Source organism: Thalia democratica, chromosome 2 (assembly GCF_965202585.1).
Source record: "Thalia democratica chromosome 2, ktThaDemo2.hap1.1, whole genome shotgun sequence".
Lineage (NCBI taxonomy): Eukaryota > Metazoa > Chordata > Thaliacea > Salpida > Salpidae > Thalia > Thalia democratica.
This window is the reverse complement of record NC_139166.1, coordinates 85,989,952-86,013,294: the sequence shown is the minus strand read 5'-3', so window position 1 is coordinate 86,013,294 and position 23,343 is coordinate 85,989,952. Positions and strand designations below refer to the sequence as shown.

Sequence of the window (23,343 nt, the reverse complement as noted above, 5' to 3'; positions counted from 1 at the left end):
TCACAGCTAATGGAAACAAACATTGTTTTACAAACACACATTCATAATAAAGTGTGTAATTTTCTTCAAAATGTATAATGTTTTTTTCATATTTTAGAAACCGTTTATATCAATCTAAGCTACTAAAACTACAAACTGAAATTATTGCTTCAAATATTGTAATACATAGAAAGTATATTTTTTGCTCACTTTTAGATACACTTCGTAGTTTATCATTGGTAATAAAAATAATTGTATCATATTCCTCAAAAAGTTATATATATATTTTAAATGTTGGTTCTGTGCTCTTTGGAAATTTTAAAACCACATATAATTATGAGTTATAGCTACTGAAAATCACTACTTCAAACTGTATGTAAATTATTGTAACATGTATTTTCCAGTTTTTGTCTAAATTATTTAAAATATCTAGTCTTTGGCTTATAAAAACTAAAATTACTAAATAGTGACGAACTGTTAAGATTTATAGAAAAAAAAAATTTGTGTTCTTATTTTGGAACTACTTTACTTTTTTGTTTATTTTATTTTTTGCTTGTTTAAAGTCTTATGTTAACAATAGCTTTTTATTTGTGTATTTTTAGTATAGTTACAAAGATATACTTAAATCTATAAATTTTTATAACAAATAATTGTACAAAAAAAAAAACTTTAGTCATTTATTTTTTAGTTAACTAGTTTTAAAACAAATGATTAGGGTTGATATGACCAAACGTTTTAAATGTTTTAATCAACAGTTTTTTATAAACAATTACACTGTAATTAAAACTTAAGTTGTAGTTTTATTTAAATAAGTATTTAATTTAACAAAGTATTTCAAGAATTGTGATAAAAATAACAAAGTGCATATTTCTCATATTTCAAGAAACATTTCTCTTAAAACAAAGTTATGTAAACAGTTGTGTAAATAATAAGTTTTATTTGTATAAATAAACTTGTAAATTATACAAACGTAATTAGGCATACAAAATTTAAATTTTTATTTATTTAAATATTAATATTAAACTACTGTTGGCTGTTTAAAAATAATTTATTATTAATATTTTTAAACTATATAGCAATTAATAGCTTGTAGTGATTTATGAAAAGATGTATATCAACTTGTCTTAAATCTGCATAATTACTATTATATTAAGTTCAAAAATAAGTTAAATTCTACTTAAAATATATTCAGTATGCAAACACTAAAAACATAGATGATAATCGCTTTATACGACCTTTTTTGATAAAATATGATAAAAATCTCATTAATCAAAAGTAAATGAGAAAAAGTTCTGTAAAACTTTCTTGATGACAAGTATACTATAAAGTAATTGATAATTTTGATTGATTGCATTAGCTGTAAAATCTTGTAGGATAAAAACTCAATTTGAGTTTACAATTTTGTGGTAAACATTGATTTTTTCCTGTTTACAAAAGTTTAATAAGAAATAGCTTTATAAACCTCAGCTGTGTAAACAATTAGAGTGATTGGCGTGATAATTGTTTCGCACGTTTTTAAACAAGTAGTTCACATGATGAACAAACAATAAAATATTGAGTACAATAAAGCAAGTTTTTCAGACAGTTATGAATTCATTAAAATGATTTATATTGATTAAAAACTTCTGTTGCGGTGAATACAGTTATTTGATGATTCATAAAGTTTAAAAAAAAGTAAATAAGACGAACTTGTATGGTTTCTGATAATATTTTAATAAACAATAAGGCATTTTTATGGTTTAACAACCAGTTTAGTATTGATGAATCATAAGCTGTAACGTTTTAAAACAAAATTATTTGCACGTTTTTCCAGAAGATAGTTTAATAAACAAAAATAAAATAAAATATTGAGTAGATAAAGCAAACCTTCCAGACAGTTGTAATTATGTTAAGATGATTTATCAATACTTTTTTTTGAAGCGTTTATAAAGATAGAGCAATGTTAGTTTATAGCTAGTTTAATATTTTTTTTTGTTTTCCTTCAAATGTGTTTAGAAATCAAATAAAGTAGTTGAATTTATAATAAACTGATCTTAATATTTCTTAATAATTATTGTTTTGCGAAAATTTGCTTTAAATCCAAGTAATTAAAAAGTAAAATAAAACCAAAGTCAAAATTAGTACCATGCTTAATTAAAAAAGTTTTTGAAAGTAGAACACCAACAAAAACGCTCAAGTAAAGTAGTTTTTAAACAGTTCAGATAACATAAAAAGTTTTTTGTAAATATTTGAAACGTCTGAAAAAAGAATTACAAAGGTTTTATTTGTGTTTGTGCTAAAGTAATTTAAACTAGAAGAAGCTTCTATTTATTTTCTGTAAAGATATACAGTGAGGTAGTTTGATAAACAAAGCAAAGTTCCAGACAGTTGTGTGTATATACTGAAGTGATTTATAAATATTTAAACGCTTGCGTATTTACAAACGTCTCCACTCGTCATTGAGTAATTTTTATTTCATGTGGAAGCATTTCAAAATTAAATTTAGTAGTTTTTTTTATCTATATCGAAAAACACTAATTTCTTAAGTACATTTGATCACTGTTTACTTTTATTTTTACACAATATTATGTTGAGTTAATAATTTTGATAATAAATATATATTGTCGAATTTTTTAAATTAGTCATAGAATATTTTAAGCTTAAATTGTACAAAAAAAAAGAATTAATTTTAAATTAAAATAAAAATCTCACGCAACTCTCAATGTAAAGTTCTTTATTGTAGCAATGATAATATTATAAAGTATCACACATACTTTCGATATTTTCAATTAAAATTTAGCACTTGATTGACATTTGTTTTATTAATCTTTCTTAAAGTAATATTGTACTTTGTAAAAGGAACACGCTATTTTATCTACAGCAGTAAGACAGTCATCAACGTATAATATGAAGGGTAGATAAATATTTATGCTGAAAATTGTTAAAGTCTATTTAAAGATTCGTTAACGTTTTAGTTCACTCAGTAATAAAAAATACAATTTAAAAACGGTTTGTTTATGATGTTTACTGAATATTGTTTTATTTATACAGTCTGAACTACCAACAATAATTGAAGGATAGTCTCTTAAAATAGTAATTAATAAAGATAAAAAATAAAATGATATTAATAATTATACAGCCTAAACTACCAACAATAATTGAAGGAGAGTCTCTTAAAATAGTAATTAATAAACATAAAAAATGAAATAACATGTTAATTATACAGCCTGAACTACCAACAATAATTGAAGGAGAATCTCTTCATGATGAGGTGTTTTTCGATCATCACATTGAATCAAAACAAGATCATCAAATACATCATGGAAAGTTAGTTATTACTTTCAACTTAATTTGATTAAAAGAGACTTAAAGTTAAGAGATGAGTTGTAATAATTCAAGTACATGAATTCAAGTTACATGTTAATCATTGTTCGTGTAAAAAAAAATCAATAGAAGTATTAAACTTTAGTAGAAATATTACCTAAAAAGCTCATTATAAACGTAAAATTTTAATTTAAATCTACTAGAAAGCAGTTTATTTGATAACTTTAATAAACTTTTATATCAAGTTACTTATTGAAATATGACAAGTAAAAAAAAATCGTTTTGCTCAACTCAACTCTTAAAAAACAATTCACACACTTGCGGACTACTTTATGAAATTACTGTTTTCTCACCCCGAAGGCTGAAGTACGACGACGAGCCGGCGAAGAAGATCGGTGGGAGGCGGATCGGGGTGGAGAGAGTTTTGAAGCACGCGTTCAGGAGGAACAAGCGGGTGTTCGGGAGGGGACTGGTGGGAGACTGGCTCGACAGGAGGCTCACACGCAGGAGGATCAACTCAAGCGTGAAGAAGCAGATCGACAACTTCGACTCGCACAGGTTTCTTATGTCAAGTTGTTAAAGTCGGCAGTATTTTTTGTTGGTTTTCAATAGTGTCATATGGTGTACTGTTTTTAGAGAAGAATCAAGTATTTTAGGAAAAAATAAGGAAAATTGTAAACAAATTGATAAATTCTATTTGCACAGTTATTTTTCATAGTTGTTAGATTTTTATTTTATGTTTATAGAATAATTAGTATTTTCAGAGAAAAAAAAAGTGAGTTGTGTGTATGTGAAAAAGTTTGACAAATTTTTCAAAAAGTTTAGAGCTTACATTTAAACGTTAAAATTTTCCTTAGCCAGCATCTAATCTGGTCATTTTTAGCTCTTTTTTTTCTTCACAAACAAACTTAACACTAAATAAATTTGAAATTTTTAAAGTTTTTTCAGACCATATTTCACATATTGGATTACTTTTGTGCACATAATTGTCACTTGTATTTAAATCAATGTTTCTTTTTAAAATAATTAATTTTCTGCTTATTTTCAGACCATATTTCACATACTGGATTACATTTGTGCACATTATAGTAACAGCTATTTCAATCAGTGTTTACGGAATCGCTTCAGTCGGATTTACAAACACTGTAACAGAGTTTGAGGTTTGAACTTATTAAGTGAAGTAATAATATTTAGTTGCTAAGATATAAAGAAACTTAACAATTTTTAACTATCTGATAAAAAAATATCACATTGAAATATTTTGATACATTTTTCAACAAAAAGAATACTGAAAAAGTACTTTATAAATTATGCACCGACAGCTAATAATTACTTAAGATCTAAAATTTTAGGTAACCAAGTATTCATTGTCAAGGATTCGAGAATCTTTTACAGAACCCCAAAATTTCTGGATTGGGCCAAGAGTGGTTAGTAGATTGAAAATTTGCATTTTGTTTTGAGTAATTAAACTTTGTTGTTAAAAAATTAGCTAAAGTTGTTATTTAAAGTGGTTTAATTTTAATATTAAAGTTTGTTTATGCTTCTTTTTATTGTTGAGTTGTTTTTTATTATGACTTAATTTACAGTGATTAGTTCATTTGTTTTACGTGTAATATAAATTCAATCTTGAAATGAATTTGTCTGTAAATAGTTTATATGGTAGTTTCAAACCAGTCTAGTCAATGTAGTAAAAACTTAAAATCCATATTTCTTTATTTAAAACAACTCTATGATTTTTTTTTAAATTATTGATTTATTGGTTAAAAATTTCGGCGACTTTTAAACTTTTTCAGTTAAATCAAAACTCAGGGTAACTAAGGCTTATTTGCAGAATAGTGTTTTCTTCTCTTGCTAGTTTTAAGGCTATAAAGTTTTTTTTTTTACGAAATCTTACGTACTCAAGCTTGGATAGCAGATTTCGGCTATCACTACTTTTTTTTCAAGTGTTTCACTAAATTAGGCTGACTTAGGCCAGTTTATGGTTACTAAAGCTAATTGTTTCAATGAGTGGTAACTTGCGTTATAAAAGCTTGCGTTATGATTTTAAAAAATGTTCGTTTTATAGTTGAATGTTACTTAACAAGTTATTTTACTACAATTCAAGGTTTTCAACAAATTTAAAAAATGTTTTATATTGTATAGAGTGTGTTGTTTCTATTTATTTATAAGTTCTTCAAATTGAATATTTTTCTTGAATGGGTAACAATTAAAAATAGATTTTTTTATGAAATTAAATTGTATGATAAAAAGTTTTTACTTTACATTCTTAATTTTATTTGCAAATAAAACTGACAAGTAATAAGTATACAAAATATTGTTAATAAACAGAAGTTTTTTTATCATTCTCAACTAGTTCAAAGTGACTGAGTTGAAAATTATGAAGCTTGAAATAAATGTGAAACATTTTACAATGTTTAGTTAATACTGATAATTTTGTAACCATCTGTTCTGTTTAGAATATAAAATCGTTGAAAAAGTCGAAAAAATTATTTTTGGTATGAAAAAAGGAAACTTATTATTTGTGCTCCAAATTTACTAATTATAAGAAAATTTCTGTTTACTCATAGTTTTATAAAAAAATATTTTAGTTATAGGTTACTTGTGTAATAAATGATTCCTTCCATATATATTTTTAGTATTTTACCTTCCTTGTTTAGCAAAAGTAATTATCAATGTTTTTAGCCCAATAAAAACTACATCAACAAAAATTAAAACAGAAACACTTTATTTTTAGTTTTAAGGCTTAAGCTTAAAATCTCAAACTTTCCACATTTTATTACACGGTCAATAAATTATAAACCGTTTTCGTATGGAAAAAACCACGGTTTTCAAATAGAATCTGGAAATGAAAACAGAAAAACTTTTAAATAAAAGTTAAAGCTTTTATGAAAATCATAAAACAGTTTAAAAAAACAATATTAAGCAATTTGTTTTAACGAATGCGTAAAAAATTTAATGCTTTCTATTTTCAATAACTTTTACACGATTTAAAATTTCTAATCCTTTGTTTTTGCAAATCGAAATTTAACGTTTAAAAGCAAGGAAATTCAAAAAGATTTCACAGATAATGAAATTTTAATGTAATTTCTCCGTGTACGTATTTCAGTTTTATTAAAGAAGTTGTTGTTAAATTTGTGTTTTGTGTTTTACACTAATCTCTGTAGGATTAAAGTTGAATTTTTTTTTTCATTGTGCATCACATATTTTGTGGTTTTAAATTAACTGTTTGTATTCTCGTACCATTAAAAACAAACATTTTTTTTTTGATATTTTGTGTGTTAAGTTTAAACTAATGGTTTTGATTAAAACCATACCTTTATTTTTCAAACTAATGTATTTTGATTATACAGTAATTTAAAGTAATCATAAAACAAAAACAATGTTATAAAATGGATTGATTTCTGTAACAGATTATAAACAACTTTTTTCTAAACAAGTAACTAAATTGTAATCAATTTTAAATCAAGTACAAATCAAAACACTGTTAAAGTAAACATAGATTTGATATTTTTTTTTTTTAACATTAAATAACCTTTTTATACATTAAACTTTTTAACACTATAGTTTTTAGCTAGTGACTTTATAAAATAAAAAATCATTTAGATAACAGTTGAATCAAAACTGTTAAAAAAAGAGAAATAAGATTATATAAAAGTTAACATATTAGAAGAATGAAATATTTGACTGTTATATGAAGTCAACTGTCAAAAGCTATCAAGATAAGTAAAATAAAATTAATTAAAAAGCTAATATATTTTATAGCAGTTGTTGGTTTATTGACGTGAATTTAACATATTAACAGCCATGCTTATTAATAACACATCAGTATTAAACTGTGTTAAGCTTTTAATCTAGAGGTTTTAAACTTTCAGTTATATTAAATTAATTCTGTTACTTGAACTGTGTTGCTTTCACGACTTTAGTGAACTGTTTTGTAAGTTGAGGTAAAAACAAAATTTAAAATTTTGTGATAATTTATGTTTAAAGTCATATGTGTTGAACTTGTATCTAGTAATTTTGTTTTCATACAAATTATATGTATGTAATTGGAGTTATAATGATTTGACATGTATTCTTTACTTATACATTTTTGCACATTGCTTTGCAAAGTATTTTAAACTTGTCTATTTTATTAGTAAAGAACAAAAACAAATGTTTAGTTAAATCTTAGTTTCTTGAAAATATTAACAGTTGTTGTTTGTGATTTTCATCTTGTTTAATTTTTTATTTAATAATAGTATAATACAAACCAGCTAAACAATTTCTTCAAATTTTTAATAGTTCAAAAAAAAGTTTTCATTTGAAAACAAAATTAACACTTAAATGCATCTAATGATTACTTGAAAATTTTAAAAATATCATTTTTAAAATCTCAGAGTTTTTTGACTACTTTTTGTAATAAAATTTTACTAGGTTAAAAGTTAATTTGGTTAAAGTTACTTTTTGGCAAACTTATTTTAAAGTATTAGATTATTAAACTTTCTGTAGCTTGAAAATTATTTCAGATTGATGTGTTACTGTTGTGCTAATTAAATTTGAAAATTTATAATTTTGAGAAAAAAAAATTAAACTTTCATATTTTCACAAATTTAAATTACATTGAAGTTTTACTTGGTTAAAGTTTAAATCAATTTTCTGCCAGATTTATTTTATGTCACAGTTATTGGCGGGTTAAGCAAAAAAAAAGTTATTTTTCATCAAGAATTTTCAAAAAACAACAATTAAAGCCATATGTATCTTAATTTAAAAATCGTTCAAACATTTTATTAAGGTTATATGTTTTATATTTAAAGCGTTTTAATGCTTGCAATTATGTTTGTGAATTTTGTTTATTTCCTTATTTAAAGCGGAATATACTTGAATAAAACTGTTCCTCAATAAGATTTATGTAAAAGGTTATTTAAAATAAAAACAATGTCACGATAAGAGGGAGAAACTATATAGGTAAAAGTTAATTTAAAATAGTTGAAAGCTTATTTAACAAAGTATAAATAATAAGTTTGAAAATATAGACGTTTAAAATATCAGATTTGTGTTGTAACAATAAGTTTTAATGTTTTAAATGTAAAACTGCATGAAATATTGCTTACTTTAATAGTTTTGCACCAATAGTGTTGTTTATAACTTTTTAAATTTAATAAAGTATTTTACATTTATAATGTGCTTACCTTTTATCAAGTGTTGACTTAAATTTTAGTTTTAAAGATTATAATTTTGATTAAAATGTTTTTATAAAGTTTAAGAAGAAAGTATTATTTTTATTACAACTATATTGAGAATGGTATTGAGAAATTATATATAAACATATGTATATATCAAAGTAAAGCAGTAACAGTTTTAAATTTGTCGGACATGTTCTTTAGGAAAAAGTTTAATATAAGTACGTAGCATTTTTTGTTCATACCACACAAAAGTTGTTTTAATACTCGCTAAATTAAATTTGAAAAGATTTTAAATGTTACAATCGCTTAATTAAGGGGAGTTTTTTGAAAGTACTTTGAAATAGAAAATTTTTGTCTAAAAAGTTTTCAGTTGCTGGTTTTGATGTTTAAAAAAGTTTTTTTGTTGAAAAAAAAACAGTGTTTAAAACAATATTTGTAGTTTTTTTTAGGTATTCAACTTTTTTTTGATTATTTGTTTGAAGTTGTACACTTTTCATATTTAATAAAGTTTTTCAATTGACAATTGCCACACTTCTCTATGCAGCTTTTGTTGCAAGAATGAATAATTATTTTATTAAAAACTTCATTTTTTCTAATTGCTGACAGCCGAGCAAAACAACAGATAATACAAACCAAAAAAGAACTTACTTGTACAATACCATTTTTTAAAAATGGATTGACCGAAGTGAAATTTATTTTATGCGTTTCAATATGTATAGTTGTAAAACTTTGTTAATCTTCCAATAAGCTTTATTTGTTTTTAAACGGCTGTCAGCAATATCGAAAAAGAGTTATTTTTAATATAAAGTAAATACTTTGATATTTATATTTTTAGTTAACTCAAAATGTTTAAATACGTAGTCAATATCATTTTGTTTTTAATATAGAGGTACAGTTTACAACACTATGATAATACTTATTCTTTTTTAGTTTGATTAAAATTTGTATACAATTATAACTTAACTTAATGACTATGTACAATGTAATTAAAATTTAAATATCAATTATAAAAAGCTTTTAGCGTAAAATATTTAATAAAAAGTTTTTAGTTCAGTTTTAACATATAAAATATTTTACTAAAATTTTCTACATTTAGCTCTTGTGCTTAGAAATATCTAAAGTCGTCTAATTTAATCAGTACAGTGCTTCCTCGCTAATCCGGCCAAGTTGGGTAAGATTTTTTTGAAAATACGGCCGGATTTGTCTTTGGCCGGATAAGAACAAAATATCGCTTTTTTTACAAATTATCTACCTTACTTATATTATGAATGTATAAAACAAAACGTACTATAAAATTTCTGTAAATTTAATTTATTCTACTTTTATCAAAGAAAAAAGAATTAAAACAGACAAAACTAAACGAAACAAAATTTTATAAGTTCAAAATTAATGGAAAAAAACTACACTGTTAACACTTTAACTAAATTAAGATTTTTTTGGAATAAGAAAGAATGGAAGATTGTTTTACAGTGCTTTCTCGTTTCTTAGCAGAAAACTCACGAAATTGGATGAGTTTTGACACATCTTCAGGTGTGGCTTCTGGTTGGCAACGATAGTAAGCTAAGTAATCGTCCATTTTCTGCATGGATTCAGCATGAGAACATGGATACTTAGGAGGCTGGGAAACACCAATCTATCTTCAACAACTTCAACAGCCTCTTTTTCGTTATCCCCAGTAACCAGTTCAACAATTCCTTGCTCGTCCATATGCTCATATCCAGGACCATCGCAACTCATCCATCCGTTTTAGCAGCTCCAATTATTCTTAGCTCCTCCTTTTTGGCTTTAAACTTTTTGAACTTTTCTTCGCCTCTCAAAATGTCATTTAAAGTTGACTTACCAATGTTAAACTGGCTCATTATAACAAGGCACATTATTGTTTGCCATTTCGAAAACTTTTAACTTGTTTTCAATTTAAGTTGAACGCGTTTTCGTTTCTTTGCTGTCTTATCCATTTTTTAACCAGATATGTTGATTGTATGCAAATGAAAAATAAACAAGTTTGTTACAACTGAGCGGGAAAAGTATGAAAAAAAACTTAAGATTATACAATTGATACTTTATTATGGCGTAACAATATATTGCTTGCATACTTATAAAACGTAAATTGAATACTTTTTCGAAGTAAAATGAAATTAAACGCTAAAAACGCTAAAGTAAATAAGTCGACTTCTCGACTAAAACCGGCCGGATTAGCGAGGAACCGGATTAGCGAGGACCGGATTAGCGAGGAAGCACTGTATCTTAATTAAATATTAAGCACTTTAAAACAGAAAGACCTTATAAGATTGATTACAAAGATAAAAGTATATTTAAACAGTAACAGTTTTACATTTGTCTGACATGTTAACTTTAGGAAAAAGTTTAATATAAGTACGTATTAATACCGCACAAAAGTTTTTTTAATACTCGCTAAATTAAATTTGAAAAAATTTTATATACCACAATCGCTTAATTAAGGGGAGTTCTTTTGAAAGTTATTTGAAATAAAAATGTTTTGTCTGTAAAGTTTTTTTGTTAAAAATAGTAATTTGAAAGTTTGTGTGCACTTAAATTTAGGTAGTTAATAAGCTTTTATAGTTTATTTAAATATGTACATTTTTATATTATAAACTTTTTGATACTTAGTATTGTTTATCTGATTGATAACAGTTTTCTTTGCAAAAAAGTTATTCTATGCTAAATTAAGATGTAAAATATCATACACCTGTTACTCAAGTATCTAAAGACATCTAAAATCGCTTAACTAAATAATGTTTTAATTAAGTATTGAATATTTATAACAGAAAGACCTTATAAGGTTGGGAGCGAAATATTCACCCTGCATGCGGGCCGACCCGAAAATCGAGGAATTTTTGCAAAATGAACGGAACATCGAGAAGGAGTCGGCCTGCTGCGTGAGAAACGATAATTCCGGCTGCATTCAGACGAATACGTGCCCTGTTAGTTGATTAAATGTGTATTATTTTATATAAATATTTTTTTGGTACTTAAAAGCAGGATTGCCGTAGTTTGACCTATTTAGTGTATAGCGGTTGTAGTTGCTTTGATTTCTAACACTTATACTGTTTTTTCATGAATACGTCAGCTGAAGTTCTGAGGTCGCTTCTGATTGGCTAACATTTTACTTGTTTTTACTTTAGGTTTTAAGTAGTATAACTTTTTTTTCCGTTAATCTTTTATATATTTTAGTAAGGTAGGTTAGGGATAAAGGAGTAGATTAAAAAAGTTGGGAAGGTTGGTTAAGGATAAGAGTATAGACCAGAGTCTTCCAAAAGTTTTTTCATAAACCCCACTTTAGAGAAATTAAAAAAGCTATGGCCCCCTCTAACAAGATTACTCAAAAAACTACCATTAAAAACACTTAAGACTGTTTTTTTATTTTTTGCTTTTCATCACCATATCTCTTTCAAATTATGACCTCATGGCCCACTTAGGAAACTCTAGTATAGATGTTCTTAATATTTTGCTATATTATCACTTAACCTCATTTGAATAGTTTTATAAATGAAAAGGTTTCCAAAACCTTACAACTGCAGCCAACCTATATATCTTGATAAGTTAAGCGCAAAAAAAAAGCATCGATAGATTAAATATAGTCTTAGATACGACAGCCCTGCTTTATAAGCTAACTTAGTTGTGGCTATATTGCCACAATACCAACTATGTATATAAAGCAGAGTTGCCATAATTTAAAAAATAACAAAACAAAATCAATTTTAGTGTTCTTCAGAACATGTTTGCAAAACACATAACTTAAAAAAACATTAATTAATTATAAACATAATATAATTAATTAAATAATATAAATAAATAATTTAATAGTATAAATATTTAAATAAATTAAATTTAAATAGTTTTTTGTTTAATAATGATAAAATTGTCTTACATAAACATATCAAAGCAATAAAAAACAATTAAATAATAACAATTATCAATAATTACAGTACACATTCGCGAAACACATAACATGGCCGTCTCACGACCCGCCGACCATGACGAAGAACGGGAAAGAGGTAAACAGGACATCCGGGTCAGTTTGCGGGCAGGATCCCAGGTACTGCAGGTGAGAATTTATAAATATTTAATATTGTGTATTACATGGTTTCTAATTTTCATAAGCCCTCTTTGGAGAAATTAAAAAATTACCGGCCCAAATTATTAGATAACGCCCACTTGCTAGTTATATACTTATTTAACTCTTTACCGCCATACTAATCAAAGCCCTAATATAATATGATAGCCAATATTGCCAGCTTTTGGAAACACAGGTATATGTCTTTATTACTGAATGTATTTTGTTTTTGCAAGCTATGGTCCTACACATAATAAAACAAAAATATGTTTGTGTCACTAAAAATATAGTTCATACGTAGTAATTTTTACTACTGTTTTAATGATTAAGACTTATTTTTTGTTTCAGAGATCAACACGGAGCCAGTGAAGCGCAACAGTGGAAAGATGACATCACAAAATGGCCTGTTAGTTAAAAAAAAATATTTATTAACAGTATATTAAGTAGTCATGTGTATAATGTTTTTGTATTGGAAAGGTCGAGATTAAAAAACTGTCTGCAAGTTTTATACTACAGTACACTACCGCTTAAGTACGCAAATTGAACCCGACCAAAAATTGCGTACCTAGCACGATAGTGCGTACTTTTTGATGACATAGTATAATATGAAATTTAGTTGTTTGTTTTCTTTTTTACAACTAGCCACTAAATAATTAAGCCAAATAAACAAGTCTTTTTATTTTAAATAACATTTAATAAATAATTCTAATTTTCAAAATTTTTTAATAGATTTTAAAATGATTTATTTTATCTATAAAAAGCTTCTACATAATTAATACATACATTTAATATAGAAAGTCAATGTCAGTCAATGATTTAAAAAAAAATATTAAGCTACATTTTGTTTTGTTAGAGGGAAAGTACCAAACTACATTGTGTTTACCAAACATTTTCAAAACATCAATGTATGTACATTTAAATTAAGTTATGACATAACTATTTTGTATTTGTAGGTTTTTTTAACTTTGTCATCTAGGTTTATTTATTTTATAGCATTACAGCTCAAATATCATTATTCTTTTCACTTTTCTGCAACCACTACATAAGTATTTAGTTTTTTAATATTTAATAACAGGACTGTCACAATCTCAGGCCACTTAGACTACTCAGGATTACTCACCCTAGTTTAAAAGTTGTGAAAATCTCAGGCTAACTCAGCAGGTTGGCCATTCTACCTGGAAACATAAAATAATCTGTAAAAACTTGATGATTGAAAATTTAGGCAAAAAAACAGGAATTTTTTAGAAGTTCTAGTATAACATCCTTTACTTTGTCTTTCTGGATAAGTGCGTACTTAAGGCGTGATGCGTACCAAAAAAAGTGCGTACTTAAGCGGTAGTATACTGTACTTTATTATAGAACCCCGTTTAAAATTTTAAATGTTTAAATGATATGATAAGTATATTTGTAATTATTTCTATAGAGTTAATAGAGCTTTTAAAATGTTTCGTTGTTTCAACATGTCTTCTGTATGTTTTTTATAAAGAAACTACAAGAATATTTTGACCAATTAATGTACATACAATACATACACTTTAAAAAAATCATTCTTAAAATTGCTTTTAACTACACCCTTGAAATTTGAATCTATATAAGTTCACGATTTTTTTTTCACACAAGATACTACAAGCTTTTAAGTTTAAAACACATTCAAAGTCTAAAACATATGGTAACATGACAACTCGAATTCTTAAAATAATGTTTAAAAGACCGTATCTCAAAAGAATAATTAGGTTTGAAAAAAAAAAAAACGTTTATAGGTCTTATTAATATCTACAAAACATTTTTTTTTTGCAAAATTTTAATAATTTTTTATATATCTAAAAGTTTCTAATATTTACATATTTTATAACTTATATTAACCATATCTAAAAAAATTTTTCAAGTTTTGCAGTAAAAAAATGGCTTGTAATTATTAATAATACCTAAGTACGTGTTTTTTTATTTTTTTCAAATACACTTTTGTTTTGAGTTGTGCCTCTTTAAATTTTTTGAAGAATTTCAAATGACGGAACTTGAATTGTTCGAATTTGGTTAGTCGTGCACCAAAAACATATATATAGTATAAAAATCAACTTCTAAGTCTTCGGTATGAAAGCATCCTGCTTTTAAAGTATACTTTGTTGCAGAAATTTTATGGATTTGGTTTTTATTAACAGATATAAGCAGCTTAGTAGAAAAACTTCAAGAAGTAACAAAAATAATTTTTGATTTAAATAAGTCATAGTATTATGTAACAGATATGTAGCGATCCACTTAGCAAAGAAGAAATGCAAGAATCCACTTCAGATAATGTTAAATGCACTGTCGTTGGAAGGCCTTGCTGTATTGGCTCTGAAGCTAGGTTAGTGTGTTTTTATTGAATTTATGTAAATTACATTTAAAAAAATAAGTTGACCAGTTTTTTTGACTATTTTTGTCATTTTTTTAATTAATTAAATGTTTAATGAATGTTAACCCTTTAAAAAGTAAAATAGTTTTGGATAATTTGTAAAAGTATTCTCCATTCCTAAAGAAGTTTATATCCATTTTATATTTAATTTAATCACTAGGTAGTGTTAAATTTACACGAAAGACACTTTTGGTAATTTATATTTTACGTTAGGGGTTGCATTAGTTTATGAAGTTTACATGCAAAAAAATACAGAAATAATTAATTATCTAAAATGATGATTTTAACAGATATGAGGTAATCTTTAAGAATATTTCGTAAATACATTTGGTAGTTTATACATAGATAATTACTTTTAATAAACAATTATAACATATGTGAGATACTAAGTAAACAACATTATAAAAAAAACATAAACATTTAATTTTGATAAACAATGCAGATGTGAGATAGTAACGAAGGAGTACTGTGAGCTGAAGGACGGAGTTTTTCACAAGGAAGCGAGCCTGTGCTCCCAGGTAAACTGCTTGGAGGACACTTGCGGCCTCATCAAGTCCCACGTCCCAGATCAAGTTTACAGGCTCTGGCTGTCGGTACTGATGCACGCTGGGTCAGTATGCAATTTGTTATCATTATTTAAAGTTGTTTGTTTTTATTATGTAGGATAAGTGCTGGGTTTATATTAAACAGTACTTTATAAAACGTAGTTATTTAAAAAAAAAGTACAGGAAAAACAGATAAAATAATTTGAACAAACTTTCTGAATTACTCTAAACATGTCCACATTTAAAATAACAACACCCAAAACTAAAGGTGTTTACTTATTTTATTTAGTTTAACTTATCACTATTTTATATAACCAAGTATAGACTGTTTTGTATAAGAGCTTTTTTGTTACTACTACTACTCTTAGATCAAAGCTAATGAAACTTACGACTTGAATCTTATATTGTATTAGCTAAACTTGTTTAACGTTTAATAAGCAAATTATTATTTTTTCTAAAATGTTTGGATTAATATATTTAAATTAAGTAATAATGGCCTTTTTAGGTTTTTTAATTCATGTTTCAAACTATTTGTATTTGAATATGAAGTTTCAGTCAATAATTAAAGACTACTAATATCATGTTATACAAACTTCTATGTTTTTTTTTCGAATTATTTGTACTGATTACCTCATTCATCAAAACACTGTTTACAAAATAAATAAATTTAAATAGTTTATTAGTGTTTACTTTAAAAGTTATTTTTGAAAAAATTATAAAAAATTTAGCTAGTACTTAAATAGTTTTTACATAAAAATAACATTTTAGCCTATATTTCAAACAATAAATGTATATTAAATTTTTACAATGTCATTATAAGTTAAAAATAACACAAAAGTGTTTTATTAGTTGTTAAAAAACAAAAGTCTCAGGTTTAGTCTAGTGAAATGTGGTTATAAAAAACATACTAAGTTTATCTTATATGCAAATGAGATACTTAGCTTTGCAACTTATCAATTATTTAAATTTCTTGTAACTGAAACAGTTTACTATATTTTTTTCTCCTTTATAAATAAGATATTTTTTAAATGTTTACAAAGCTTTAAAACTTGGTTCGTTTTTGTTCAGTTTTACTTAGATTAAATGTAAATTCTTCGGTTTTAGTTTTAGTTCTACCTAAAATAATTCATCATTTTAATTAGACCTAAAAGTTTTTAAACTGCGTTTTTTGAAGTGTTTGTAATTTTCAAACGCTTTATGACTTGTAATATGCAAATAAGCCTTATTCGCCGACCTCATACAATTATCTTGCTAATGAATTATTAAAGTTTTTCAGCTTAGATTTTCTTAACCGTTGTTATGTACTATATTCAGGTTTTTTTATATTTTTAAGTTTTTTGATGAAGTTAGAGTCAACTTTGTATTTAAAAAAAACATTTTATACACTACTAGTTTTCAAGTATGGAATTTTTTTGATAGTAATTTAGTTGCTAGATTTAAGTCTGCGTGAATTTTCAAATGAGAAGTTTTAAATTTTTAAACAAATGTTTTATTTGCTCATAAGCAAGTAAGCATTTTTTACGGAATACTTGATGACTTACTATAATAAGTTTTACTTCTAAAAAATTAAACTTTTTTGTTTACCTTTGTCAATAAACTTAATCTAGCGTCACTAGTTATTTAACAACAAGTCAAATTTATGCATAAGAAAATACAAGCCTATTTAAATAAATTCTACTTTATTTTTAGGTTGTTAATCTTATGGTTATTTTTTTTATTAATTAACTTTATTTATTTCTTTGGTATTTAGATCTAAGTTTTTTTATTTATTTTAAAGATTCACTCTCGAAATTTTATTCATATTGTAAATTTAAGTTGTTATAAAACTACTTTAAACTCAATTTTAAATAGCTTACTTAGAAAATTAAGTACAACTGAAATTTATTAATTTTAGATGTTAAACTAACATAAACCTTAACCAAAAAAGAGTTTTGTCTAAACGTATGTTTATTTGTGGTAATGTAAAAATGTGTTATACAATTTCAAGTAAACATATAAGTTTTTATTACATCGTAAAATTTTATTACATCTTTAGTTTGTTTAATTTTTTTAAACATAGTTTTATTATGCAAAATAAAAACCTCTACAACATTTCCAACTTTAATTATTTGTTTTACAGTAAATTTTTCTTCCACCGAATTAGTTCGTATGTAATATTTTTTGTTAAACTTTTATTTATACTAAACTTTATTTATTTAAAAAAATTAAGTGTTTGTAATTTTTTAATTTTGTTTGTTTTATTAATTTTCAAAACTAAGACAAAAAACTTAATGTTTCAAATATCATATCAACAAATTGAAGTTGTATCAAGTATGTTTTACTGATTGATTTAGTTATTCAAACATTTTTATAAACTACTTTTTTTTTTTGAATTTGCTTAGCAAGACAAACTACTTAATTATTTTAATATATTTTACAGATCAATTTGTATAAAGTATTTGTAATAAAACATTTCCACAGAGTTCTTCACTGCCTGCTGACTACTTTCTTTCAAATGACGGTTTTGAGAGACTTGGAGAAACTGGCCGGATGGTTGAGAATCAGCATTATATACATGCTGAGCGGAATTACTGGCAACCTCGGATCCGCTATTTTCCTCCCATACAGGGCAGAAGTTGGTGATGTTTTGTACTTAAATATATGTTAATGTAACATGATAACTACTGGTAATCCTAGTAGTGCTATGTTGTTAATTATAGTAGAGAGGTAAATAATATTAATTAATATAAGTAAAAACAAGTTCTGATTTAATAGAACTAATCGAATGCAGTTAGAAAAAGTATTGAATCTTTATATCATTCATGATTAATGTGACAAGAAATTAAAAATTTAACATATTCAAAATTTTCATATTATCAAATTGTAAACTTTGTACAATTTTTGCACTTAAAAATGTGAATTTGTAAACGTTGAAAATTTAACGTTAAAACAGATGACCAAGTAATTACTTTACATAAGTTTTTTACTTGTAGTATGTATTTTAATTTTTATATAAAATTGAAGCATAGAAGCGTTGTATGAGTAAATGTTTAGTAGATTTTCTGTTTTACAAAGATACGATAAAATATTTAATATACCAGCTTAAAAAAGTAAAAAAATACTAATTATGCTTATTAGAATATATATAAAAAAAAATTAACATTACTTTTGATATTAAAAATTACTTAGAAAATAAGTAAAGCAGGTATAAAAAGTAGAAGTTATAAAATGTTAAATTTTACTTCAGATTTCTTGAAAAAAAGATTCTAGATGTAAGAAAAGATTTATAAATTATGTATAACTTTTTGTTTTTGCTTGTCAAACTACCTTCAAAATTCAACAGATTTTACATTTGTCATCACATACTTGTTTTGAAAAATTATTTAATATAAACAAAAAAAATTCGCGGTTTTTTAAATAATTAACTTTTACAGATGATTAAAATTTTGACAATACATTTATAAAGTATTTATTTTTTTAAATTATTTTTGTAGTTTTTTAGTTAAAATTTATTAAGTAAAAGGTTAAAATCACTATTAATAAATGAAATCGATTTAAGTTTTTGGAAACTATATTTAACTAATGAAAATCTCAAAACATTTTGAAAATGTGATTAAAAGTTTGTGTACTAGTATTTAAATACGAAACAAAAATTTAAACTATCAAACAAGCTTAAACTCAAATAATTTTTTTCGTGTAGGTATATTGTTTTACTTCACTAATAAGTTGTTTTTTAACAATTTAGATTTTTAATGATTTGTCAAACAGTTATACTAAGTAATATATTTTTAATTTCATTAAGTTTTCTTTTCAAAGATAGTTTTGTTTCTACAACATTTACATTTTTTGTTTGTCAATACAAACCACAAAATATTTTCTCTATTCATTTGAAGCACTAATTACTCCAATTTACACAAAAATTTGACGGTTTAATGCGAGTTTGAAACCGATAGAGTTCATGGGCTGACGTTTTGTATGAGAAAGTTATAATTAATCCTGTCACAAGTTGTGTAAACTTTAGACTACACATGTTTTATTGAAAATATATACAAATAACTTAAACAAAAGTATTTGCGATAAATTATAAAAACACAACTTAAAAGTAAATTTTTTATGCTTAATTCTTGCAAAAGTGAGTTTTTGAAAATAATAATTACTTATTTAACTAGAAATTTTGATATTTTGTATTGATCTAAAACTACATTTTTTGTTCAAGAAAGTAGTTTTAGCATTAGTTACACATTTGTTTTAGCATGTGTTGTTTTTTATTTTGGCTAAGGAAATTTAGATTAATTTAAAAAGAGATAAACTTTACCAATAAAAGTATCTAATTAGTTATTATTTGTTTGAAAATCATCTTTAAATTATAAGTACATATTAACACTACGAATTATTTAAAAAAATAGTAGAAATATAAAATAGCTTTTATTTCTAGGTATGTTTAAAAATACTAAAAAATATAAAATAAACAAAATATAATTTTTCGAAAGTTTAGCCGGTAATATATTTGTTTATATTTTTGTGAATATTTTTGCTATTAAAAACTAGCATGTTCGTTGAAGTAGTATTATATATTTTTTATAATAAAAATAGGAGTAATGAAACAATTGTTTCCTTTAAAATCGTAACGTTTTATTAATACCAAGTTGGGATCAAACTTAATTTTTTTACCAAAGTTAACATTATGCCTTCTGTAAAACCTATAATTATATTATATAAGGCACTTTTAAGAGAATAAAGGAAAATATTAACTAACTTTAGAGATATAGTCAGTTGTGTAAAAACGATCTGGTACAAACGTAAGGAGAAAAAAAATTCAATGCCGATTTCTCGGAATTTTCTAAAAGGGTATATTCTCTTTGTATTTCGATCAATTAACCTTAAATTTATTGGAAATGTTTCTTGCATTAACAGAAAAATCCTGTTGTAAGAGTTTTACAAAAGTTTAAATTAAAGAATGTTATGAACAGATTAAGGGCGTAGGGGGTAAACTCGTTTTTGGTTTTTGATCTTATTTTGTATAGTTTTTACTAAGCTACAAGATGCTTTTTACAGATTTTAACATTTCAAATCAATTTTTGAGATATAGCCGGTCAAAGTCGGAGGCAACAATAGGATTCTTATGGGAGGCGCAAACTAAAACGGCAAACAACTAGAAATCACTATAAATCTATTCTCTCCTACGTTTTTTGAGATAACTACCTCAAGTTTTAAGAAAATGTTCCTTGCAATATTTAAAAAATTCTGTCGGAACAGAATTTAAAAAATTAAAAAACAAAAATTTTAAACACAAAAAAAAAAAAGATTTTTATATAATTTTTATATTTTTTTATTTATAAAGAATTATTTTTGACAGAATTTTCTAAATATATCAAGGGACATTTCCTAAAAATTTGAGGTAGTTATCTCAAAAAACGTAGGAGAAGATAAATTTTTAGTGAAATAGTCTTTTTTTTGCCGTTTTAGTTTGCACCTCCCACGAACCTATTGAATGGATCACTTGATATTAGAATATATAAATTAAACAACAGGTAGGTCCTGCGGGGAGCATATTCGGCATACTGGCGTGTCTGTTCGTCGAAGTCATCCAGTGTTGGCAGTTGTTCGCCCATCCGATGAGAGCCTTGTTCAAGCTGATCACAATCGCGCTGTTGCTTTTCATTGCCGGCTTGCTCCCGTGGATTGACAACTTCGCCCACATATTCGGATTCATCAGCGGTTTCGTTAGTTTCGTTTGATTCTGCTTTTGTTCATTTTTAATCTTTTAAACAGTTAATTTTTTTATGTTGAAAGAAAAAAAAGTTCAAAATCACTTTCAAAACAGTTCAAATACCAATTAAATTAATTTCCAACAGTAGCTATCTGTGACTTTAATCATTTTTTCAAGGTATCAAGGTTTATTATAAGTTTCCAACAAGATAGAAAAGTTTTATACAATTTAAATTAAATACAAGCATATGTCAAGAATCCTAAAAAGTAATTTTTTAAATAAAAATAAAACAAATGCAGCTTTTATCGTTCACTTCTGCGAATATAAGCAATTTTTTGTTAATATTGATTCAACTTCTGCAGAAAAATCAAAAAAATAAATACAAATAAAAAAATGAAAAAAGTAAAAATTTTTTTAAGCCTACTCTAAAAAGTGCACAGAAAGTTTTAAAAACAAGTATATTTTTAATTCAAATAAAACGTCAACAGCTCTTGTCGTTCACCTTCCTCCCGTACATCCACTTCAGCAAAATAGACAAGCGTCGCAAGCAGCTCACCGTCATCACCTCCCTCCTCCTCTACCTTGCCCTCCTCGCCACTCTCATCTTCTTCTTCTACGTGCGGCCCGTCGAGGAGTGCGCCATCTGCAAGCACCTCAACTGCCTGCAGATCGCAGAAAACTTCTGCAGCAACCACGGCTTCCAACCGCAGACCAGGAACACCTAGTTTTGTTTGTTGAGTTTTGAATAAAATTTCTGGATGCAAAACATATAAAGTTTAAATAAATGTTTTGTTTTTAAAAGTAAGTTTTTTAAGAATATGTTCTTTTTAAAAAAATTATTCTATAAATGCTTTGTCTGGCAAAGAAAGTTAAAATTTAGGTTTTGTTTCATTTTCAAGTTAAATTTCATATTACTTTCTGAAGTTGTTTTAGAGAAAGTTTTTATTTTGGTTTTGTAGCTTTCTCATAAGGTTTTGTTTATTTTTGAAAGTTTTAAACAAACTGAAAACTTCAAAGTTCTTCAGTTGACATATTTTTAGACTTTTTTTGAACTGGTATAATATATTACTCCACTATTGTATCTAAAATACTTTTTAGCAAAGAACTTAAGCTGATTTTAAAACTAAAAAAAGTACTTAATTAGTATATAATATTCGTATTTTCTTATATTTTGAAAAAATCTCAATGTTAAAAAAATCACAGCAATTAAAATTCTTGAAGCTGGTAAATGAATTTTATCAAGGTGCTGCTTTAAATTTCATATACATTTATTTATTAAAACATATTTAATTCATGACAGTAGCACAAAAGCTGGTCAAAATTAAAATATCATTACTAAGTTATACACTGCTAGGTATTTACAAGAAGCTGAATTTTATATCACAACAAATTATTAGTTGTTATGAAAATTTTCAATATTTTTACTTACAATACGTTTGAGTTAAGCATTATTTTTCTTTTTTTTAAATTAAAATATCACCTATTTACACAATTTAAAGTTCACAGAACTCTAATTTATATAGCTCAATTTTATTCAATTAAAAAGCTTTTTGACCAAAAATATATGTAAAGTTATGAAACATTTGCTACAATTTTTAATGCCAAAACCAGTTATTTATATTTTAAACTAAGATATTAGTTTCCCTGTTTTATAAGCAAAATTTGCAAATTGCTTATATACGTTTGAACTATACAATCTGCTAATTTCTTAAGTTTTCAAAGTTTTATTATTTACTGTGCCTTTACTTTGAAATATTTGCACCTTTGACTAAGTTATAAGTTACAAAATTTAAAGTTTTATTATTCTTAAAACTATATAATTTAAATTAAATCCGTAAATGCATCAAATTTTAACCAGCGTTCTTTGAATAAGCAAAAATATTTCTAATATTTGATTTTTTACTTTTTAATCATAACAACATGCCCAGTTACTCAAAATACTTTCAAGTAAATTTTTGGTGCTTTAATTTTTTATCGTGAAAATATTTGACCAAAGTGCTATTTTTCAAAGATTTTTTTTTATTGTTGTTGTTGTTGTTTTATTTTCGTTGTTTTTTTAAGTTAATAAACTTTGTTATTTATACAAAAAACATAATGGTTATATATTTATTACTTTTAACTATACTGACTTTTTTTTGCAAAGCTTTTGGTCCACAACATACTAAACAATTTCTTTGAATGCTGTAAGTTTTACAATA

General features: G+C 25.3%; 1 protein-coding gene across 1 annotated transcript in view; it reads left to right on the top strand.

Moving 5' to 3' along the window:
* Positions 1–23,066, top strand: part of LOC145829639 (inactive rhomboid protein 2-like) — a 32,960-nt gene extending 9,894 nt beyond the window's left edge. The window contains exons 11-22 of the mRNA XM_082937491.1: positions 3,185–3,285; positions 3,643–3,840; positions 4,331–4,442; positions 4,635–4,709; positions 11,231–11,386; positions 12,392–12,510; positions 12,868–12,925; positions 14,760–14,863; positions 15,354–15,521; positions 17,917–18,070; positions 20,967–21,158; positions 21,634–23,066. Of these exons, the coding sequence (XP_082793617.1) occupies positions 3,185–3,285; positions 3,643–3,840; positions 4,331–4,442; positions 4,635–4,709; positions 11,231–11,386; positions 12,392–12,510; positions 12,868–12,925; positions 14,760–14,863; positions 15,354–15,521; positions 17,917–18,070; positions 20,967–21,158; positions 21,634–21,870 (1,674 nt within the window). The 3' untranslated portion in view covers positions 21,871–23,066. The remainder of the gene's footprint in view (positions 1–3,184; positions 3,286–3,642; positions 3,841–4,330; positions 4,443–4,634; positions 4,710–11,230; positions 11,387–12,391; positions 12,511–12,867; positions 12,926–14,759; positions 14,864–15,353; positions 15,522–17,916; positions 18,071–20,966; positions 21,159–21,633) is intronic.
* Positions 23,067–23,343: the final 277 nt, after the last annotated feature.